The sequence below is a fragment of the Meleagris gallopavo genome, chromosome 14, assembly GCF_000146605.3.
Source record: "Meleagris gallopavo isolate NT-WF06-2002-E0010 breed Aviagen turkey brand Nicholas breeding stock chromosome 14, Turkey_5.1, whole genome shotgun sequence".
Classification (NCBI taxonomy): Eukaryota; Metazoa; Chordata; class Aves; order Galliformes; family Phasianidae; genus Meleagris; species Meleagris gallopavo.
Window position 1 is genome coordinate 4348197 of NC_015024.2, and position 22184 is coordinate 4370380.

The 22184-nt window shown below is 34.8% G+C and overlaps 2 protein-coding genes across 3 annotated transcripts in view; one reads left to right on the plus strand and one right to left on the minus strand.

Annotated features, from left to right (window-relative positions):
* The window catches only part of SYN2 (synapsin II), a 121114-nt gene that overhangs the window by 33316 nt on the left and 65614 nt on the right, over positions 1-22184 (plus strand). The window contains exon 5 of the mRNA XM_031555504.1: positions 5369-5458. Within this exon, the coding sequence (XP_031411364.1) occupies positions 5369-5458 (90 nt within the window). The remainder of the gene's footprint in view (positions 1-5368; positions 5459-22184) is intronic.
* Positions 3267-22184, minus strand: part of TIMP4 (TIMP metallopeptidase inhibitor 4) — a 29031-nt gene continuing 10113 nt past the window's right edge. For both annotated transcript variants that reach the window (XM_010718433.3, XM_003210039.4), the window contains 4 exons: positions 15507-15604; positions 11913-12027; positions 11147-11271; positions 3267-11004 (listed from right to left, as the gene is read on the minus strand). In XM_010718433.3, coding sequence (XP_010716735.1) covers positions 10807-11004; positions 11147-11271; positions 11913-12027; positions 15507-15604 — 536 coding nt within the window. In that variant the 3' untranslated portion in view covers positions 3267-10806. The remainder of the gene's footprint in view (positions 11005-11146; positions 11272-11912; positions 12028-15506; positions 15605-22184) is intronic.

Consider the following 22184-nt stretch of genomic DNA (forward strand, 5'->3'; position numbering starts at 1 on the left):
ATTCTCGTATTTTCCTTAAATCTCACTTTCCTCAATGTCTGGACATTCTGTCACTGCCTCTTCCATTAGTCAAGGTGTTTTGCATTGCCAGATGCCTTGCTACTCATATTTGCAAGTCAGGATGAAATGTTTTTCTATCTCTGACTGGGATCCTCTTTTAGCTTTTTTTTTTTTAAACATCCTGCTTCTCTAATTCTTGGAGGAAAGAAAAAAATTACTCTCATGAGAGTAGTTTATATGTGGGAGCTTTGCACCTTTTTCAAGGGCATGAGGTTTTTATTCAGAAGTGATTTTTGTATTATCCTTCTGAAGTTCTTAATGATTTGTATACGTTGTCAGATAAAACTGATGGGAAAGTATTCCAGCAGATTTTTGCAGTTGTGATTGCAATTGAAGTGAGAGATGTATTTATACTGCAGGGAAGCTGCAGAAATCAAATAAATGCCTGTGGAAGTCCTGGATAACATGAAGCAGAGATGCCCAGATCTTTCTGGGAAGGATCATTGTGATCCACACAGGCTCAACACCTTCATCTCAGTAGGTGCAGATAGACATCCCAGTGGGTAAGGAGGGAGTTGAAGATGAAAGAGCTGAGGAGATTACAGCTGCTGTCAAGGATGAAGGGGAGGAAAGGACAAGATGTTAGTCCCTGAGTAATGGGCTGAGCAGCAGGACTTGAATAAAAACTAGTGCGGAAGGGCAGCTCAACTTGGTGATCAGCACCAATATTCTCATGTGAGGCTGGACCCCAAAAAAGTTGGGAAACAATTCCGTTTGTGTTATAAAATTACTGCTTTAATTATGATGCAAGTTCCCTGTAACTTATCTTTCCATTCGCAGTCCAACTGTGTTATTTGGCTTTGCATAGTAATAAAGGAAAAGTACTGCAGGAACATCAAGATCTTTTGTCAGTTCCCATCTTATCTGTATTCTGTTAATGTGCCCAAACTGATTTGTAAGCAGTGTTTCATTGTTAAGTTACCACGTCAAACTCTGAATTGACTTTGAAAGTTTGAATACTTTCATTAAGTTGTCTGTCAGATCCTACTGACAGAAAGTACAGAAGTTACAATCTGCTGTCTGTTCCCTGTGATTCTCATAGTAGGTATCAACACATTAAATGTGTATATGCCTTCTGGAAAAGTACTTAATGTTTTGTAAGTCATAATAGAGGAAACGTAGTTGAATCACAGCAAAGAACCAGTATTAAGACAAAAAAAGAGTAACACAGATACTGCTCAGCCAGTGGTAGAAGTAAAAAAACAATACCAGCAAATACAAATGCAGGAACTGTAGAAATAAGGGATGATTAAAGATCTTGGTTAAATTCACTCCCACACAGTGCATATGTCAAATGTAGCCTTCCCCACAGTCACTTAATTTCTTTTCCTACTGAAAGCCTACAAGTACTTGTCGCTCAATCTGCTGGCTCCCATAGGCCTGCTATCTTTGCACTACTGACACTGAGTGTTTGTGCTTTTGAATGTTTCTTACTCTTACAAGGCAGCCATATGTTCCTTGAAGGTCCAGATTTGCAAGCTGCAGCCTAAAAATGGTTTTCCTTCATCAGGGCACTTTTCAGGGTGGAATCTGAAAGGGGTTAAAAAAACTCAATGTGTTGCAACATTTGATTAACACAGTCCAATCTTCCAACCGTTGTTTATCGTCTGCTTTTAAGAAATTCATGTTCAAAGAAAGCTCTCAGAAATACTGAATACTGAAATTATATTAGGAACTTTAAAAATTTTACTTCAGCAACTTCACCCACAAACACTGATATGCATTTCATTTTTATTTTGGAAAGGGTAAATTTTCATGTGGGAATACAGGAATAAAATGCTCGCATCTCAGCAGTCAAAGATAAGTTAAATCTCAAAAGCAGTGTTTTTTTGACAACATAATGATCAACTTTTTTTTTAAACTTGTTTCTCTACTGCTGGGGAATGTCAGCTCACCTGATTTAGAGTCCAGACAATCGTGAGACCATTTAAGTTGTTACCATGCTGTATTAATGGGCAGTTGGACTTATTTCATTGTCAGTTGAAGCCAGCCTTAAACTATAAAGGGCATAGATATTGAACACACACAATAAAGGAAAAAAAAAACTGGTCTTGTAGTATGTAGGTGAGAGACACTTCCCTAGAAGGGAACAATTTTACAGGCAAATGAGAAGTAGTTTGTTGCATCAAAATTTTATTCAACATATCATGAAACTCTCCACTAGAATGGATAATGGTATAACACATCATTCTATCTGGAAAGAGAGACTAGAAACTTGCTGTAATTAATTAAAGGTAACAGAAAGCACCTTCATATGTAATTAATTTTTTAAAGGAAAAGTTTGCAATTTGTTCAGGAAAAAACATATAACCATTTCAGGGATGAGATGATTGTAATTAAACACATTTTAACTCATCTAAAGTAATAAGCAAGTCATTATTCAAATCTTTGAGGTTAACCAAGTGACTTTTTTCAACCATTCACTGATAGAGTGCACTACATGCAGTCAAATTTATGGGATTCTATTCTTAGTGTAACGAAATCCCGTAAAGCTTTTGTATCAAGTCAAAAAGTCATTATCTTTTTGATTTATTATTTCTTCTTATCTATGTCATACTTAATTGGAGAGGAGAAAAAGTGATTTTATCCTGTTCTTTTTGAGAGGCACCATCTCCAAAGACTCCTGTTGAAATGCTAAGTTCTTTGAAGTTATTTTATTTCATAACCATTAAAAACTTACAGGACGTTTGATATGCCTACAAAACACTTCATATGCATACCATGTAGCTCAGTCAGTGTTTTCTGTTTCATGAACAACCCATACCAGAGAACGTTCAGCATGGGATTAGATACTGATTCAGTAGTTTATCATCTAAAAATAGCTTGCTTTTTGCCCAGGTAAGAATGTAATACACCTTACTGTGATTTAAAGGCATAATTTAAGGCCAGACTTAGTTAGTGCAGTAAATTGAAACACTTTCAAAACTTTATAGACAGAACAATAATGAGGTCAGTTTAGCACAGATGGTCCTTCTTCCCTCTTCCTTGGGTAAGGCCTACAAACAAGTCTAATCAGAATTGTTCTTGCAGTTTCCAGCAGGCTGTTAAAACCCAGTCTAGGTAGAAAAGCAGAAGAGGTGTAATGTCCTATCCCATATTCAATGTATTTGCAAACTCTGTGCATCTTCTCAACTATCCAGATAGAGCAGGATTTCAGAAGTGGTAATTTGCTTCAATCTGTATAGCTGATGGTTTGTTTTTTTTAATTTTGGTTTAACTGCTCAAAAGGAAAATATAGAAAATGTAGTCTAGATCACATCTAATTGCTATTCTGTTTTAATGAAATTCTGGTTAATTTTGTTTTTCATGAGTTGCCCAGTAGGATTCAAGGAAAGCAGGAAAAACAATCAGTAGTTTATGGATGTACAATTAAAATGCCAGAACTGTTATCTGAATTTGGGTTGAGTTTATCAAATCACTTACTTAGGGATAAAGTTCAACAAGAAATTCCTAAAATTGTAGACGTGAGTGAAGCAGAGATCCAGTAGGGAATAGGGATAAATCAGCCCCCATTTCTGTGGGGTATCTGACTTTGTTTATTTTCTCTGCCTCAGGATATTTAAACGTACTTTTCCTATGTGCTATTCCATAGCTTAACTACTAGATTATATGTACTTCAGAGTGATACATGTGTATTACGTGTGGTTAGTACTATTTTAAGTAAGTAAACATTTGTTAGCATTGATATGAAATACAGTTTTCTTATGTCTTGAATGGATGTCATTATCTCCACAAAGAGTGTCATTTTTCTCACCATCTTTCAGTAAAAACGGGGAAAAAAATCAGGAAAGAATTACAGGAAATCCTACAAATAATTTTTTAAAAAAGAATTTTACATAAGAGTAGATTTATTACTAAATGATTTATTTTAACATAATGGTTTGGCTAAAATCGTGTATTTAATAGACAGTATTTCATCATGAAATTTTAAATTTGGATCTTGGATAAGGACAGGAATAAATAGTAAGTTGCCAGGAATCCTATTTGCAAACCACCTTATTTTGGTAGCTGTGATAATATTTCCTTTCCTTGAGGTCTTTTTTCTACAGCACATATCCAACTAGAATTTTTTAGGTTTCTGGTGAAAACTATTCATCGTTAAGGTATTTTCCACTGGCCTTCAAAATTTAAATACGTGTTTTACCAAACCTAAGTAAACACCACTAAATTAAACAAATTTTTTTATGCCAGCTGGATATGCAATGCAAAGCTTTCATCATTTTTTTCCCTTTAAATGGTTTTTACTATCCCTTCACCCTCAATTGCATTAGCAGAGCATTTGATCATACCGCATCACAGACAGACTTGTATTGTTCTTTGCTTTTTTCCTGTTTGTAACCAGCAAATCCCACTATTCAAACTGTTGTGCTAATTTGTTTATGTCTCATGTTGGCATAATGACAACTAAACACATCATGGGCATGTACAAGCCAGAGCTTTGGAGTCTTGAAACAATAGTGGTCTTCTGACTGCCAAAGTCATCTTGCTCCCTAGAAACCTCATTTGCTAAGCTGTAATTTCAAGAGCTTTCGGTTTTTGAACTGTTAGAGCAAAAGAGCTGATCTGCTCACTAAAGAGAACAGCCCTTAAATACGTTTCTATTTAATAGAAGATTGCATTTTTGTGTTTAAATGTTGCTTGGCTTTTTGTGTTCTTACTACTGTCTACATTATAGGTAGAGTGGATATGCATTGAGGGAAGGGCCCAGAGAGAAAAAGTTAATAGAACACATAACTGTTTAAATTATCAACATTGCTGTTGATTGAAGACTGTGGAAGAATGGCTATGTGGATAAGGTACATGGCTAGAGCCTAGGAAATCAAAATTCTCTTGTTTCCTCTTCATCTGACTTGTATATGACACACAGTTAGTTATTGCTTTTCTCTGCTTTCCAATTTTGCAAAATTGCCTTTCAGTGTCACCGAAGTGCCAGAAGAAAAATTAATGTGAAATATATTTGATCTTTGGATTGAATATGGTAGGAAATGCAGTATTATAATGACTTCATCACAAAGTCAGCTTAAAATATGCAGAATATGAGGTGTCTGAAAATCAGTATTCCAATTTATTTCATTTCATGTAGGTGTGAGGGTTAATTCTTAGAGATACTGTTCTTTTTTTCTCTGTATAAGATGTCATAGCTTCGGTGGATTAAAAAGATGTGTAGAAGTAAGAGAAATTAGATGTTGTTTGTGTATTTTATGCTGAGTTTATGAAACACAGAAGACCAAAAGCTAGACGATGGTATAAGAACCCTTCAGCAGAATGTGATTGGTCTTCTGAGATTCTGTTTTGCCTTGCTTTACAGTTTGCCCAGCTGGTGTCTGTCTACAAAACTCTGGGTCCGGAAAAGTTCCCGTTAATTGAGCAAACGTTCTATCCAAACCACAAGGAAATGGTATGTACAAGTACCAGTACTACATTAGTTACCTGTCTCTGTTAAATAGTGACTGTGAACACACATGATCCATTTCTCATTTACTATCTATTTTAAAAGCTATTTTGGTAGCTTTCAGAGGGATGAGATGTGGTGATCACTTGAAAGCATTGTGGTGGCTAAATGAAGATTTTCAGATCTAAAGGCTAATTTTTCAACTCATCAGCCTCAGACTTCAAGACATTAAATGGCTGTAAAAAGAGCAACTATTAAAGTGCAAGGATTACTTTTATGTTTTGCTTCAAACTAATTTTTTAACATATGTTTGAAGAGTTCATTATTTATCTAGATGATGTGCCTACAACTGTAGAACTTTGAACTTACCTAAAATTAGGGTGTTTGTGACTTATGTGTTCATGTACCTGAGCTGATGTTGTTTGATTTCCAGCCCTTTACACATATAAAGGTACTCATTAAAGTGACACTTGTGATCTTCACTTAACATTTTCCTAAAATAAAATTACCCTACAAATTTTCGATCTTTAGATGGAAGTAGTTTCCTTTGTCCTCAAGTTGTTTTTGAAGATAGATTGGAAGAGGGTGCATCAGTGTGACTGTTTTCTTGAAACTGGTCTGGCAGGATGTAAGCATAGTTTCCAACTTGCTGATGAACATGCAACTGTGATTATTTTTGTGCCTGCATATGCAGAATCCACATAACCTAAAGAAAACACATCTTATGCTGGAGGACACATTTGTATTCTTTTCATGTGTTTTCTAAACAGAAATTCTTTCCTGAGTGTATTTTTTTCTTGGGGAAATATCTTCCTTGAGAGAGGGTATAAAGTTGTATGGAGGCATCAGATATTTTTAGTATATAATCCTGATCTTGCCCTTCACCATCTATTGCACAGCTGAGATTCGAGTGCATCAGGTACCACTGCAACATCCTGATAAATGCATTAGTTAGCTGTTTATTTAAGGTCCTCAAGCTGTGACTGCTTTTTCCATTTTGATATTGATTAAGACTCCATCATCATAGATGGCACTTCAGACTTATCCAGTTCTCCTCTCTGGTCCTTTGGACTATTGACTGACAGATGTTACTCTTTTATTGTATAAGAAACTGAGGAAAATAGCCATTGCTACACCTATGTAGCATATGTATACACAGAAGCTTTGTGGAGTCAAAGGAGAATTGTTACTGATATGGAGTAGCAGATCTAGTTCTGTATAGTCAATACTTTGGGAATTGAAAGATGTTTCTGTTGATGGATTTGTCAGGAAAACCAGTTTCATAAAATGTATATTTTTATGTCTTGGGGATGCATCAATAATAGTAGAAGTAGAACCACCTCTTTTGTTTTGCAATATGTTTTCTTTCTTTAATGCTATGCATTTTATATCTACTATTATTCTTAGAATGGCCAAGATTAATGCTCTTCTATGATTTCCTACACAAAAGTAATTGTACTTCATTATTTTATCAGCTACTAGTCATTGTCCTATTGAAAAAACAGACCTTTTAAGGTATTTCTTAGTTTTACTAAGAAACTCTGAATGTAATGCCTGCTATTTAATTCAGTAGAAACTGCAACAGATACCAAGAGCACAATAACACTATTTGATAGAGGCAATTCACACTATTTTTCAACGACTAACTGAATTGAAATTTTGTAATAAAACACCAAAAAGGTTTATGCATTCATTTGACATATTTTGCTTGTTTAGCGGAGTATGAAAAATGTTGGGATGTTTTTTCCCTTCTCCTTCCCTTTGGGTATTTTTTTCCTCTATGGTGCTTATTAATGTCAGAACTGATAAGTCATTTGTCTTTTATTCAAACTTTTGAATGCCTCTACTCTCCACATTTGAGTAAATTTTTTACATATTTTTTTATGCAATGAATATTAATCTAGAGAAATTATTCTCTGCTTCAGTATTGCATTGCTGTATGTCATTCAAATATGTTGTAACATATAATTATGCTGAAGATCATTTGTGTGGTTTTGCCTTCTGATGAAATTCTGGGAACTTTGTGACTTGAAAAATAATCAGTCAGTATCACATTAGATAGCATTTTTATTTGGATTTCTAGAATAGGTGGTAAAATAATTCTGATATCGTTAGTTTCTTAGTTAATAAATTGAAATAATATGCTATTTGAATTTTTACTTTTAAACGCTATTTATGGCCTGCCTTGTTTGCATTTACTTTTACAGAATTTGATTTTTACTGTTTTAACTTTTTGTAGTTCCTTTTGTGCTCATTCATTCATGTCTTATCCCCCAAATCACAAGCTAGAGTTCCTTTCATCCACTTCAACCCACTGAGGAGCAAGGGGGAGAGCAGGGGAAAACTGTGGATCTGTGAATTGAGTTTTTGGCTGAGCATGCCAGTTGTGCTTCTGGTTTTTTTTTGTTTCTTTCATACTCTGGTGATCGTTTGTACTGAGTCTTCAGGCAGCAGTAAAAGGTAAATAAACAATGATGCCATTCTTTTGTGTAAAACTGGAGCTGCTTTAAAGAAACACTTCTTGAAACAGAAACATTCATCTCAAATTGATTAGAACTATACAAAATGCTGTAAAGCTTTCTGAACTCATTGCTAGTTGAGTCATATTTACAGCCTTTTCCTCAGTAATTAGTTCCCTTTATTTCACTACATTCCCACCTCCTATGTTATATCAGGAAAAAAAATTCTTCACTGTAATTGCTGGGCATTTTAATAAAACTTAACCAAAACATTGAGTCAAAAGAAAAAAAAAAAACACCAGCAATATTTAAGGATTTTATTTTTCCAGCATCCACCTGATCTTTTCTCTAATTGTAAGTCACATGAGTCATTTTCAAATTAAAATAGAATGTTGTACCAGGCTGTATTTTCTGCTCTGACCTTCCTAACAAATGCCACTGCTGTAAAAAATAAATCTGTATCTAGGAAAGTAACATCCAGAAATCAGCACTACTTAATCTTTTTCATAATCTTCATCAGTTTTTCAGGGAAAATAAGAAATCATTTTGAGAGGGTTTGGTTTTCATAAAATCTTTTCTTGAAATATTTATTGATATGAAAAAAACCAACATCTGTTTTATCATCCATTATGGGAAGTTTGGCAAGATTTGAGTTCAGACAGAAATCAAACTGGACAGCCAATAATTTTGAAACACTTCAGATTGGATAGTTTATGGCAGATCAAATATAAAACATTTTAAAAACTCATTATAACATACAATTCATGTTATAGTTTGTTCATAAATACTGAAGAAAACATTTATTTTTACAGCGTCTACAAAGAAGACAATGAGAGTTTGGTTAGTTCAGTTTAAGGTCTACTTACTATACAACTGAAAAAGAAACAGAACTATGTTTCATTTAAAAGCAGAAAATATCTGTTTTCTGCTGTGATATTCAAAATGCACCATTACATCAAAATACTTCAGGAAAACAAATGCTGTACTGTCCATGTGTGAAATATTAACTAGCCATGTGCTTGATTTGGACCTTGTATCGTTATCAAGGTTCTTTCCCAGACTTGTCTATGAATTGTTTTGGCTTGACAGCAGGAATTTATGCCTGGCTTTTTTGTTGCTGTTTTTTCTTTTCTTCAATCTGTGAACTGTTAATATAAATGCAAAGCACTAGCAGCAATTAGCACTGCCAATGTTGTCTTTGTAATATCAGTTGGAAGAAGAGTGGCCTTCATATTTCCCTTAGGTAAGTAGTTGTGTGCACACATGTATGGCAATGGCCAAAACTGCCCAACTGGTAATTTTTTGTCTTCAGCAAAACAGAAAACAGTTTTGGCATTGTATTTGGCAACACAAATGTATGATGTTTTAATTTAGGACTGTAAATAAAAATGACAGGCAACATTTATGTCCCTACTAAGGGACATAGGCAACTCTCCCTCAAAGGAATAATGCCGAGTGTTCCTGTTGGTTTTGCAACGTTTGCAGTTCTAAATTCCTATGTGAGTAATATGAGAGAGTAATCCTTAGGCAAAATTGGAATGATTTTCAAGAAACCCAATAAAGAAAATTAGATTAAAACATAGGATCCATAACTTGGATCATGGTTCTCATCCAGTTTCTAGAACACGAGCACTACTTGAACAGCGGTCTAAACTTTGGCTCTGAATGAGATAACTTCTGCAGTTTTACCACTGTGAATTGAGATGCTTTTGTAAACTTATATATATGTATAAACTTACATAGAGACTGGCTATTAACTACTGTAATCAATTCTTAATAGTTAAAGCCCTGAAAAAAATTGAAGGCAAACTGTTGTAACTCTAGGATAAGTTCACAAGTTGCCAAACTCATTATGACAGATTACAATGAGCATTCATGAATGAAAAATCATTAATGTAAATTTAATTTATAATTAAATATGGTCAAATATTTGAGAGCTTTTTAGAAATCTCTTGCAGTGTAAGTTATTAAATATCTTTGCATTTACTTTTATGTGAGTTTCTGAAGCCAAGGCTTTAAAAGCACTGAAATAAATTGCTCTAGTCACATAATTAGAGAGGCACTATTAATTACTACAGCTGCAGTGATGATGGACAAGGTTTCTGTAAACGTGTAAGCAGTTTTCACCTGTTGTTATTTGGGTTGATTCCATTAAATACTGAAGTATTAGAACATCTGCCTTTACTTTCCTACGGACTAGCTATACCTTGTAGAATATTGAGTTGGATATTGGGATTTTGATTATCGACTTTGTGTTTTAACTTAATTATCAATGAATGTTACAACTCGGTACTTAAAGAAACCTGTGACATAATTAACAAACAAAATGTGGAGCATAGATTGTTTTAATCACAGAAGTGTTCAACTTGTTTCAAAAGGTAAGGAAAAAACAGGGATTTCTGAATCTTTTATAGCAGATTGTTAAAATATTTTACATATACACTGTACAATAATTCTTTTGTATCAGAAGACTTTCAAATGGGAAAAAAATAGTTCTATAAAACATTCATTAGTTCATCAGAATGATTTGAAATAAAATGTGGAGCTCTTTTGATCTATAGGTTAGCAGAAATAGGGACAGATTTCTGACCATTCTTATGTTCTCATACATTCATATTGGTAAAAAAAGGAAACTTGTTATGCCTTATGAAACACAGAGCAGCATTCTCAGTTTGAGCCTCTCTGTACAAAGCAGGATTTAAGGAGTAGCTATCTCCAGGGAGATTTGTTCCTCTTCTTGCCTGAGTGCCAATTCCAAAGACTCATACTTTAGCTTTACAGGTCAATTTGGTTTTGTTTCTAAGCAATGGATACATTAGACGATAGCAGTTCAAAGCTGTGAGCGTGCAATTTTTGATGGAATTAGACTCCAAGGCTTTTTAGGAAGTGATCACTTTAAGGTTCGCTGATGTCAATAAACTCTTTCTCTGGGGGAGGGCCACCTCGGTACCAGCTGCAAGTGCCATCACTTCTCTTGATACAGGCGTAATGCTTGGCTTGGTGCCCGTATAGCTTTCTTTCTATCAGCCAGTCTGTCCAGAGGCACTCATTTGGTGCAGTGATTGAGCAGGGCACCATGTAGCAGGTAGTAATCTAAATGTGAAACAGTACATTAATTCAGTAAATTGAAGGTTTCTAAAAGAACAGTAAAATACATGGTGTATTCCACCAGTGAAAAATGCTCTTTCCTGAAAGGTGAGTTCCACCACTAAGGAGTATTTTGTTCTATACTTACTTTGCATCCACAGCCCATTTGATATCTCTGATTAAGACTCTTCTTTTGAGACAAGGATAAATCATCCCATGGTTCAATGTAGTTGCATAAATGGATGAAGACTTTACCATCATTTAAAATCTGGCCTACAGCATGGGAAATAAGGAAAATAAGGCAAGCAAATGAAACTGTTTTCTAAATACTGAACTAAATTGAAGTCGAAAGTTTGTAACTAATTGCACCAAATTCATACTTCACAGTTTTTTCAGTGAATTTTATTTAAAATGTCACAATTATCCTCCTGAATAGATGCTAAAGATTTAACAAGGACATTTCTCAAAAGATGCTGATAATCTGCAAACAAGGGATGGATGTAAATGAGCTAATATCTTGGACAAGATTACTGGACTCTATAGGTATAAATCTGCAGTTACTTACAACACCAAATGTGGCATAATGTAGGCATGGGTTGTCTCACTGCATATGTTTGCATTCATAGGAAAACTGGTACTGTTACTTTTAAATGAATAATGATGGTGATGCGTAGTTCCTATTTACTAACTACATAGTTACTGGCTTCAGCTTCCTCTGAAACTGTTTTAAGATCTTCAGGTAAACATGTAAGATTGCACATTAACTACAGCTTTATACAACTTGTCCATTTAATTCTTTTTGTATTAATTAGCACAGAAGTATATAGGGTTTTTTTTTTTCAAAGTTAGTGAAATTTGACATTGAGCAGTTACTTTTTTTTTTTAATACGTACATTAGTTTTGTTGTGTTTTACCTGTCAAAAGGTACTGTTTTTTGTTGTTTGCTTCTAGTTTCACTCCACAGAGTGATGAATCAAAGGGAGTATAGACATACTGGACATCCTTGAGCTTTTCAAATCCTTTAAACATCTGAAAATTATCAGAAAGTGAAAGTCAGAGAGGGAAAATAAACATGAAAAACCATTGCAAGCAACAAATGAAATATATATATGGTGCATCTTTTGGAAAAAAAGGCTCTGAAGTTTGAATTTCTATGAGAAAATACCATTAGGCCCCATCTCTACATAAAATGAATTGTCTATTATTTCAGCAGGATATTGGGCCTTTAAAAAAAAATCATTTTAAAATCTGAATTTTAAGTGTTTTAAATGGCTCTCTAAAACTTTCTCTTCGCATTATATTCTACTCACGTCTCCCATTAAATGGAATCAAACAGACACAGCACTCATCTTAAACAAGGTGCTGCAGTGTTGAATCTTTAAAGATGAAAAAATTACTGATATATTTGCATGGAAAATCTTATCTTGATCAGTGTAATGGTGTGCAACTTCAAGAACATAAAACATGCTAGGAAATGGAGCACTTTCCTATATTCTGTCAGTAAAGAATACCATTTTTCCACATGGGAAAATGGGAAAACAGGAGCTAGCTCTTAGAATTTCTATCCTGCAGCACCAAAATGCATAGGTTCAGAACTAAAGCCCATGCAGTGTTCAGATTGTCTGCTCCCTAATCAACAATTCCAGCTATGGCTGAGTGAGCCATTAAAAGACAGAAACAAAATTAGTTACATCTAAATGTGAGAAGGAATCATAAGATGCTAATCAACTTCAGAATGCCTGTCATCACCTAATATGACATAACTGAAGCCCCAGCACTCCAGAGGCCCCATTTTGTTACATCATGCTGTGTGTTGACAGCTATGGACAATTGCAAGGTTCACAGCTCTCATGGGCAAGCCCTCTCTGTTGCAGCTGGTGTCCCTGGAAAATATGTTCATATTACTCAATTTCTCTCAGGAGATTTAAATAGTACAGAGTGCTACAAAATGCACTGTAATATGTTAGGTTTTTTTGAAGCCTTATTTATAGAATTATAAAAATAGTCGAAGGTGTTGTCATTGCTCTTCCCATCCAAAAACATGAGGCACTCATTTGAAATACTTAGTAAAAGAAGAAAACATAATCAAAAGAAAAAAAAAATCCAGAATAGCAACTAAAAACAAACAAAAACAAACAAAAAACCCCAGCATCCTGCACAGAGCTACAGTGAAAGTAATAGAAAATGTATGTAATGATGATGGACAGTGTGTCTACTTTTATTAGATAGAAGCCAAATGTAATGATCTTCTCAACAAGATAAAGAAGAAGAAACAGGTCATGTGTGCTGCAGGGAATCTGCCTCAGAGCTGAAGCAGAGCTCCAATTGGAGCCCCGGGCCTTCCACTCTCCCCATAAAAGTCTTTGATTCCTGTCACCTTTGGAACTGGAATCCCTTGCTTACACTTAAATCCACCTTATTTGGGGTATATTAGACACAGAAGCCCTCATGGCTGTCTGTTTGTTTCTTTTGTCTATGATACTCCAGCCCTGATTTATCTCTGGTTTTGAGATTTGTTAAACCATTTAAGTTTTTACCCTTCTGTTTAGTTCAGTAAATTGTATTTGATCTTCTCTGTCATTTTCTCCCAACTGCTGAAAGTGTGGATGCTTTCTGAGTAAATGCCTAGGATGGCTTGACTCAGTTCTACCTTCTGATATAATGCATTTACGTCTGATGTTCTGGTAGGACCTTACTGAAGGAAAATACACAGAGGAATTGGAATAGAAAGATGTGTACTTAATAACTAGTTTTCCAAAGTTATCCAAACTTTGTTTGGATACTGGCACTGTCCTGCTGAGGTATGTAACAGATCAGTACACTGCTATTGCTTTAAGATTTTAGAATACTTTTTAAAAAGACTCTGTGTTACTTTCAGGATCTAAGGCGTGTTTGGATTATAACAATTACACTCTTCTATCTTTGTTTTCTGAGCCTTTTCAGCCATATGAAGGCTTATTTTCCTAGCTTTCAAACAATATGCATCATTATAAAGTATACATATTGATATGTTTAGTTATCAGCTTGAACGTCATCTCATACTCCCACTGTGCACAGACCCTGCCCTTCTGTACATGAAGTCAGCTTCATTCTTTCAGAGGGATTCCACCCGTGCAGCTTGTGTGGAACATATGTAGTAACTGTGCTTATATACCAATTTCACTTGGTAAAAGGTGTTGATTTCACGTAGAACACTGATATCTTGGGCATTACTTCACTGTGATAACATAGGAGAAAATATTGCTAACGCCAATAATGCTGTTTTTATATTCAGGTGGCTCCACAGAATACACATGATTACCAAGTCAGTAGTAACAATGCTATGAAAACAGACTGCATATAAATCATGTATTTTCTTCTCAGTTTAATGTAATGCTGTAAATATTATCACCATGAAAGAAAATGAAATAAATTGAAAATATATGTGGCTTTTAAACAGGCCAGCTCGTATATAAGAAATGAATAAAGCCATCATTGTTCATTTTTAGTATTTCTGAAAATGAATAACAAAATCATACTGAGTATTTCTGTCCAGAAATATCCATCCTTTAATTCTAAGCCAAAAATGTTGGTTTTAAAACAGCAGGAATATATGTTTGATAACAGTAATAGCATAAAAGAGTCATGCTAATGCTACATGTCAAATTGCCCAGTGAATAATATAAAAGCAGAGCAACATTTTCCCAATTTACCGTTGAAATAAAATGTAATCTACAGGTTTTGTGAAAATGACAAATTCTTTATCATAGAACTAAATAACTAGAAGAACTCTACTAAACCTAATGGTGATTTTTGAACAGTAAAATGTTGATGTACATTTAGTTTTGCTAGCATTTCTGTAACATTACACAACCTTATATCTCATTGAAACTTTTAGAAACAATTAAAAAGATTATACAATATGATAGATAAAGAACATCAATGAATGCATTCCCTTACTGGAGCTGAAAAAATAAAAGGAAAAATCCTAGGAGATTCTGAATTATTTTATTTTGTGCACTGCCATTTACTCTCTTAGCAGCATTCACACAAATTGATTCTTCTGTGAATAGCAGGGAAGGAATTCTGCTTCTGCATATGTCCGTATTCGCTAGTGAAAAGCCCTTTCTATTTCAGCCGGAAATGCTTTCCTGTGAAAGTTTGTTTCAGCCAGTCAGAGTTGCAATACCATAATGCAATATAAGTGGCCAGAAAATAAGCAAATGCAGTGAATACCACTCATAAATTTAAGTACGTTTTCATATAGCCTTCAAAAAGCAATTTTGAATAAGAAAAATTGTTTAAAAATATGCTCACTTAGCAAGTAGATGCTCCTCTGATATTCATGTTATCTCTTTTTTTTTCCTTTTTTTTTTTACCAACCCTACTCTTAATTCTGTGTAGTTCACCTATGTCTATTCTTGAAACCAGTTGGATCTTTTCCAGCTTTAAGCATTTGGAACTAAATTGTAGCAATATACAGAGGTTATCAGTATTGAACTTCAAATTAGCTGAGTGATTCCATGTACCTTTATTTGTTTGATTTCATACCGGATCATTTTGTGGGTATCGAGAGGATCATCACTGGCAGGAACCACCTTTTCACTGGATATTTTTGCTCGAATCACTGTAATAGAGGGGAAAAAAGTTTAAATGCAAATAAGCATATACCTGCTTTCACAAGTAATAGCTAAAATTATATTTTTCTTCTATTTTTATTGATTTTAGCATTTTTATTTACACTTTAGCTAGTGGATGTTAAGACATATCAAGCAAGTTAAAGGCTGAAAATAAAAACAAATGGTCAGCCTCTTAAATAAATACCTTTGACAGACATGTGTTCAATTTTCTGGTATTTAAGGCCAAAATTTTTCAAAGTTGCTTTGAAATGTCTATCCTTGAGTTAAGATAGCAAAGCTGCTAAGCTGATTCTGGTTATGTCTGCTATGGTTTAGGAAATCTGAAATGAGTTACCCCTGAGTTTTGATAAAATTGTCCTTCAGGTTGCTAATAACATGCTAAAATCTGTGGTCATGAAATGCAAAGATAACAATTGTGTTGCATTCACTTTCCTAAGACCATAGATTTTAGCTCGTTATTACCAACCTTAAATGTACTAGTCTGTAAAGTTGAATTATTTTCTTTCTTGACACATTTCACTTATTTCCTATTTTAAGGAAAGGAAGAAATTCTACGATAGAAAAATAGTTTGTTCTCTTACCTATGTTTGTTTTGTGTCTCTCATCTATATTGTTGGAAATGATCCAAGAATATTTGTCACAGGGAATAAAAGCATACAATAATATGCTATATTTCATTGAGCCCAAAGTTTTTCTAGGGTCTTCACCACCCCAAAATTATTTATAGTCCAGTTTTGGCTTGGTTCTGGATCACTGTTATTATATCTCCTCTGCAGATGTGCTACTTGTTAGAACAAGCTGTGTCTCCATGGAGAGATAATGGCAAAGGCCTTAGCAATCAATAATCCAATCCCACCTCTACTCTAAATCTACATTATAATTGTGCAGAGAGAGATCTATCCAAGGATGTCTGCATTTTTTGAAGGAAGCAGTTGAATTCCCTCTCTCTGCCATATCTACGCTTATTCACGCAGGTATCACAGAGACCAGAAACTATTCTTCAGCATTAGAACAACTTCCAGACTCCCTGAGATGTTGTTCTAGAGTTTGCCCATTCTTACAGTGAAATCCTCATGCTTTTTGTACTCTTCAGAAAATCAAGCTGACGTAGAGAAAATCTTTTTTTGCCATCATGCTCCCTTCCATCCCCAACAAATTTATTCAATACATTAACTAAACAAAAGAAATAAGAAACCCAAACTGCAATTTTTCTTACAGCCAAAAAGAGGTCAGTTTCATATAAAAGTGGGCAATTCTCATTTCCTGACTTATTAGCAGCGCAAACTAGATGTAAAAATCAACATGGTGCATATGCTTGCAGCTTCAAAGCTGGAGTTCTCCATCTTTTGGCATGGGGCTCCCTCCTCCCAAGCCATTCAAATGCTTTTAAAGACCTTTAGACTTACTGATTGGATTGAAAGGAAAGAGTTCTTTAAAGTATGAGCAGCAAATTCTTCATTTCAAATAGTAAGTGGCAGCATCTCTTTAATCATCTGCAGATGTGTTATGTTCCCACAAATTAACAGTACTTCTAAGTGCTTTGATCTACTTCCAGACAAAAGGTGTTGTAGATTGTTTGTGCTGTTCTGATGGAAAGGTCAGATTAGAATCGTGTTCTGTTTTGTGTTGTTTTCCTTCACAGCAATACTTCATAAGGAAAGGTTTTAGCATAAAAAAGTTCATTCAGTAGAAGGTAAGAGGTGAGACAACAGTTTTGGATATAGACCCATAATTTCCTCAATATCACAACACGTTTTATATGCAGGAAATATTTTCTTTCATATTCAATGCAAACATATGTAGGATAATTAAAGCTACTTCTCCCCTTTTGGTTAATATTGAAATATTACTGATTTTCATATTTGTGTTAAATTCTTGTTACCATGTGACAGGAGCATTATAGGTTACCTACAGTAGCTCAAAGAGTCTCCATGGCATTATGTAAGACAGTTTCTCATTATGAGATCTTTTTGTGGGTGTGTAGAGAGAGAAAAAAAAATAAAAAAGAAAGAAAAAGGAAACTTGTTTGTTTAAGAGAGAGTTTCCAGATGGTGGAATTAGACCAAACTGAGATGTATTTTTCTTTAAATGACAAGAAAGTTTTTACGTTAAAGGATGTCTAAATCTTTAGTTACTTTGGTTTTACATTTCTCCTGAAATCAGATTCAAGCACACACAGATCTTTTGGGGCCTTTTAATCCTCCTTATTTTTTTCTGTTCTTTGATTTTTTTTATTTTTTTCAATCAGTCGTTTAGCTGTCTCCTAAAACCTCTGATTCATGTGGTTGCTTCTGTTTTTAACCACAAGCACTTCCTGATTTAGCATTCTTGGGCTCAACCATCTCCTTTTCACTCATGGTTCAGAGAGTGGTTATAACTTAAGATTCCTCCTTGTCTGTACTTCTTTTCAATAAATGGTTTCAACTGTACCATTGCTGGGTTGGCTTCTCTACTTGGCTGAGAACAACCTCTGCATGTTTAGGGCAATAATTTCATTTTATCTCTCAGATGGTTGTTGGTTCCATATGAGAAATTCCACATGAAATGCATATGCATAGGTTTTGTATTTTAATGCCAATAATTCAGTCTGCCTCAAATTTGTTCCACATTAAAAATATAGGATGCATTTCTAGGGACATTCATGCTAATATTTCAGTAGTGGGAGAGTGGGAGGCTGCATTTATGCAGTGCTCCCAGGTTTTGTAACTCATGATATTTTAAGAAATATTTTGTGTTTAAGAAATGTTTTGTAGCTAAAAGCTGTGTTGGGTAACTGAAATAGAAAGAAATGAATGTGATCAAAGCTATGCAGGGGGTCAGTTACAGCCTCAAAACAAAAATCCTAATGGTAGCTACTGGCTCCCACTATGATGAGTCCATACTGTCAAGTTGCTGCCCCTCTAAGCACTGCTGTGTTTTTTGCTAGGGTCGTAGCATATTGCAGTTACAGGAGGGCACTGTTCCATTTAGTAAATCAGCTTGGCTACTGCACATGTATTATTAGATATGTATTAATAATATTTTTCTTCCTCCTTTCCTAAATAATAGCATCTCCCAACCATTTCTACATCAATGAATGGTAATTTTGAACTGCATAATGGACAGAACTTAGCATAACATCAGATATATTTTTGTTTAAACAATATGGAAAGAAGTGTTGGATTTTATATAACGTATGCGTGTTCAAAGTTAAAAAGTTAGGCATTAACCATGTCTTTTCTAATACTCTGTGGTTTCTCTCTGAAATCAGGTAATTGTTTACATGTTCCCATCACCTCATCTAGTAGAAGGCATTTTATGTTCATTCACTTTTAAATACATAAACCCAAAAATAAATTTAAAATAACACTATGGCCAAGAAGAGTGTAAATTCTAAGGATGGCCAGATACAGAGGCAGGCACTTGGAGCTTTGAAAACTTTTATCATCTCATTGTTCTCTACGAATGCTATAGCTGAACTCCCTGGACAAAGTTATCAAGATCACAGTAATATGAGACATATACACTAGTATTTAGTTATCTTATTTAAGTTGGCCTTAGTTCAGTAATTTTGTTTCTGGGGTATAATTTCTGGAAGACTGAGCTATTTTTCTTCTGATAAAAAGAAAACAATAATAATTGTAAAGGCAATTGGAATAGCAATAGATGTACTTCTTTAATTATAGAAATATCCACAGAGTGAGGAAAATACGTAGCCACACCCTTCTCAGATGTTAAGATGAGAAAACTGACATGAGTTGCAACTAGAAAAACTGCAATTTAGAAAAACATAGGGGAAAATTACACTTAGGTGTAGAAGGGGTTGTTGGTGTACACAAATATGCAGAGGTTATGGTAAAAAATTATTTGCAAGGAAAGGAAAAGGAGAGAAAAGGGTGTGGGAGATGGAGAGAAAAGGGAGAGGGAAGTGAAAGAGCTCTCCCCTATGGCCAGACAAGAAGGGAAGTGACAATATCTGAAACAAATGTCCAGCCTGAACATCCAGTGCAGCTGGTGGCCCCTCCTGTGATAATTTTATCATAGTAAATATGTAGTTGTCTACAAGACATTCCTGCTTGGTAATATTAGTGATATTGATATAATGATATAGGTAACACTAAATAGAGCCTGCAATAATCAGGAGCAGATGTTGCACACTGACTGGTTGGACATTATGTTGCATCGTGTTTCTCTAAATAACTCTTACCTACTTTGTCATTCCCTGCTTTGTTCTAAGCTAAACTGAACAACAAAACTGGTAAATGCAAGTCTTGTGCTCATTACAGTGTCTTCTGTAAGAATTTGTCATACCAAGAGCAGCAGGGTTTGCAGTTGCAAAGGCAAAAGAATGGCAATGTGAGCCCAGAACAACAGAATGAGAAAGGGAAAATTTTGAAAATTCGTTTAATTTTCTAAAATACGTAGAATGACTTAAAAGCTGTTCTTTCTACCTGATTTCTGATACCTGAGACCTAAAGCTGTTGCCAGATACTATTGCCCTGGTACTCTTGTAGTGCTCTTGTACTGTCCCTTAGGGAAAGGGAACAAGTGGCAAACGAAGCCACTGGAATCTAATTATCTGTATTGTTCTGAGGGTGGTTTGAGGATGGCATTCCAGATACATATGGGAACAGATAAAAGAAAGCATTTAGACTTGCATAGAAGAGAAAACAAAATGGTGGTGGTGGTTTGTTTGTTTTCCATGTAATTATATAGCAAACCACATATGCGGTATGAATAAAGCAGAATCGTGGACACAAAATATATAAGGAATTGGTAATCCTACATTCAAATGAATTTTAAATACTGAAAAAGTCCTTTTACCTAAGGGGAGGGGGAAGGCTGCTTATGAAACACTTGTAAAGTAGTTACATTTTGTATTTACACTCTTTTTGTAAACCCCATTAAGAACTGAGGGTTATATTCCTTCTTAGTTGGGTATATCAAAATAGAAATTCCTCAGTTTACCTGCTATTAATTCTTATTGGTGCCAGCACAAATCTGAACTACCTGATAAAGATATGCCTGTCTGTTTTTAAGAACCTGGATTCCTCACTTAAATTAACTGTAGAAGCAGGGACCTTGTCTGCTGCACTTTAATGACCCAAACTAATATGTAATATCATCCAGTGCCAGTATCATAATAATAATGGCATGGTTTAAAAAGTTGCCCTTATCCTGCAGTGTTTAAGGCCTTTTAAAAGTGAGTCCTTTTACAATGAATATTCTGGTTTCTTGGTTGATGCTGAAGGATTTGCCAAATAGCATCTCATAAAAATGCCATTTTTATCCTGTTCCCATTTATAATTTCCTTCATTTCTCTTTGCTCTTAGTCCAAGAACCCTAACCCCAGCGCTCAGTTCATTTCACATATTTTCAGCTGAGATGGCCTATACTGTATGCAAAATAAGACTGAATTGTGTTTTCAAAAACTACTCTATGTTTTATTGCTTCTGTTATTTGGTTTTCAACTTAAAGGCAGTTGAATCCTTTATCTATATCTACAACAGGTAACCTGAGTTAAATCCAAAGGTACCTTGCACTTCTGAAAACTGACTCATTATTTGTGATCTTTCAGAATTCTGTTGTTACAAATTTACTGGAACACTGGAAGTTGTTTGTCTTTCATTCATGCACTCATTTTTAATTTCTTTAAAGAAGATTCTAGCAACCATGTGGTCAAGGTTCTGTCTTTTTGAAGCAAAATACATCAATTTATTTGGTTCTTCTATTTTTTATATATATTTTTATGGTTTATGCTGGATCTCCTCTATGTCAAGCAGTTCCAGAAAGCTAAATACTTCTTCTGCCATACTTGTATGATCACTTTACTCTTGATTGCCTTTTTTTTTTCTTCTTTTTTTTAATCGTTTTAATCTAAGTTTGCTGGCCAATATCACCACTCTGAAAAAATAGATTAATGTATTTTTTTCTTCCTGTACTGAAGTGCCTGGATGCTGGGTTGCAGAGAATAGAATCTGAGTCTAATCTGAAGGAAAAGTGGTATATTTTGTCAAAATGGTTCACATAGCATTCGTGGGAAATGAAAGATGACTCCTGTATTACAGCAGTTGTGCTACCAAATCATTGACAGTCATACATGTTTGAGATATAACAATTCACCACTCTGAGAATAAATCTAACAGATCTGATATCTGATGCTGTCATGTGCAAACAGTGTATGTTAAACATAGTTTTTGCCTTTTGTGCTTACAACGTAGAGGTGACTGCAACAGTTCTTTTGCAGCATTGATTTCTGAACTATTATGCAAGGCTCTAGTTGTTGCAGACTTCAACAGAGAGAAGGATAATTACCTAAGTGTTCAGGTAATCTCTTGAGATGCTAGTTCACCTTAAATGCTTTCTAAGTGGAAAACTAAGATTAAACACCTATACTTTCTGTTGTCTTTTGAGAAGCAAGCACAATGCTCTTGAATAATCTTTAAAAAGCTGAAAAAGAGCAAATGCGCTTAGCAAACAGCTTATCTATCAATGTAGATTTCAACAGGGCTGATTGGCAAGCAGTAGTTTTGTTTCCAAACAGTGACCTAATGGAAACCGTTGCATTAGTTCAATTGTAAAATGAGT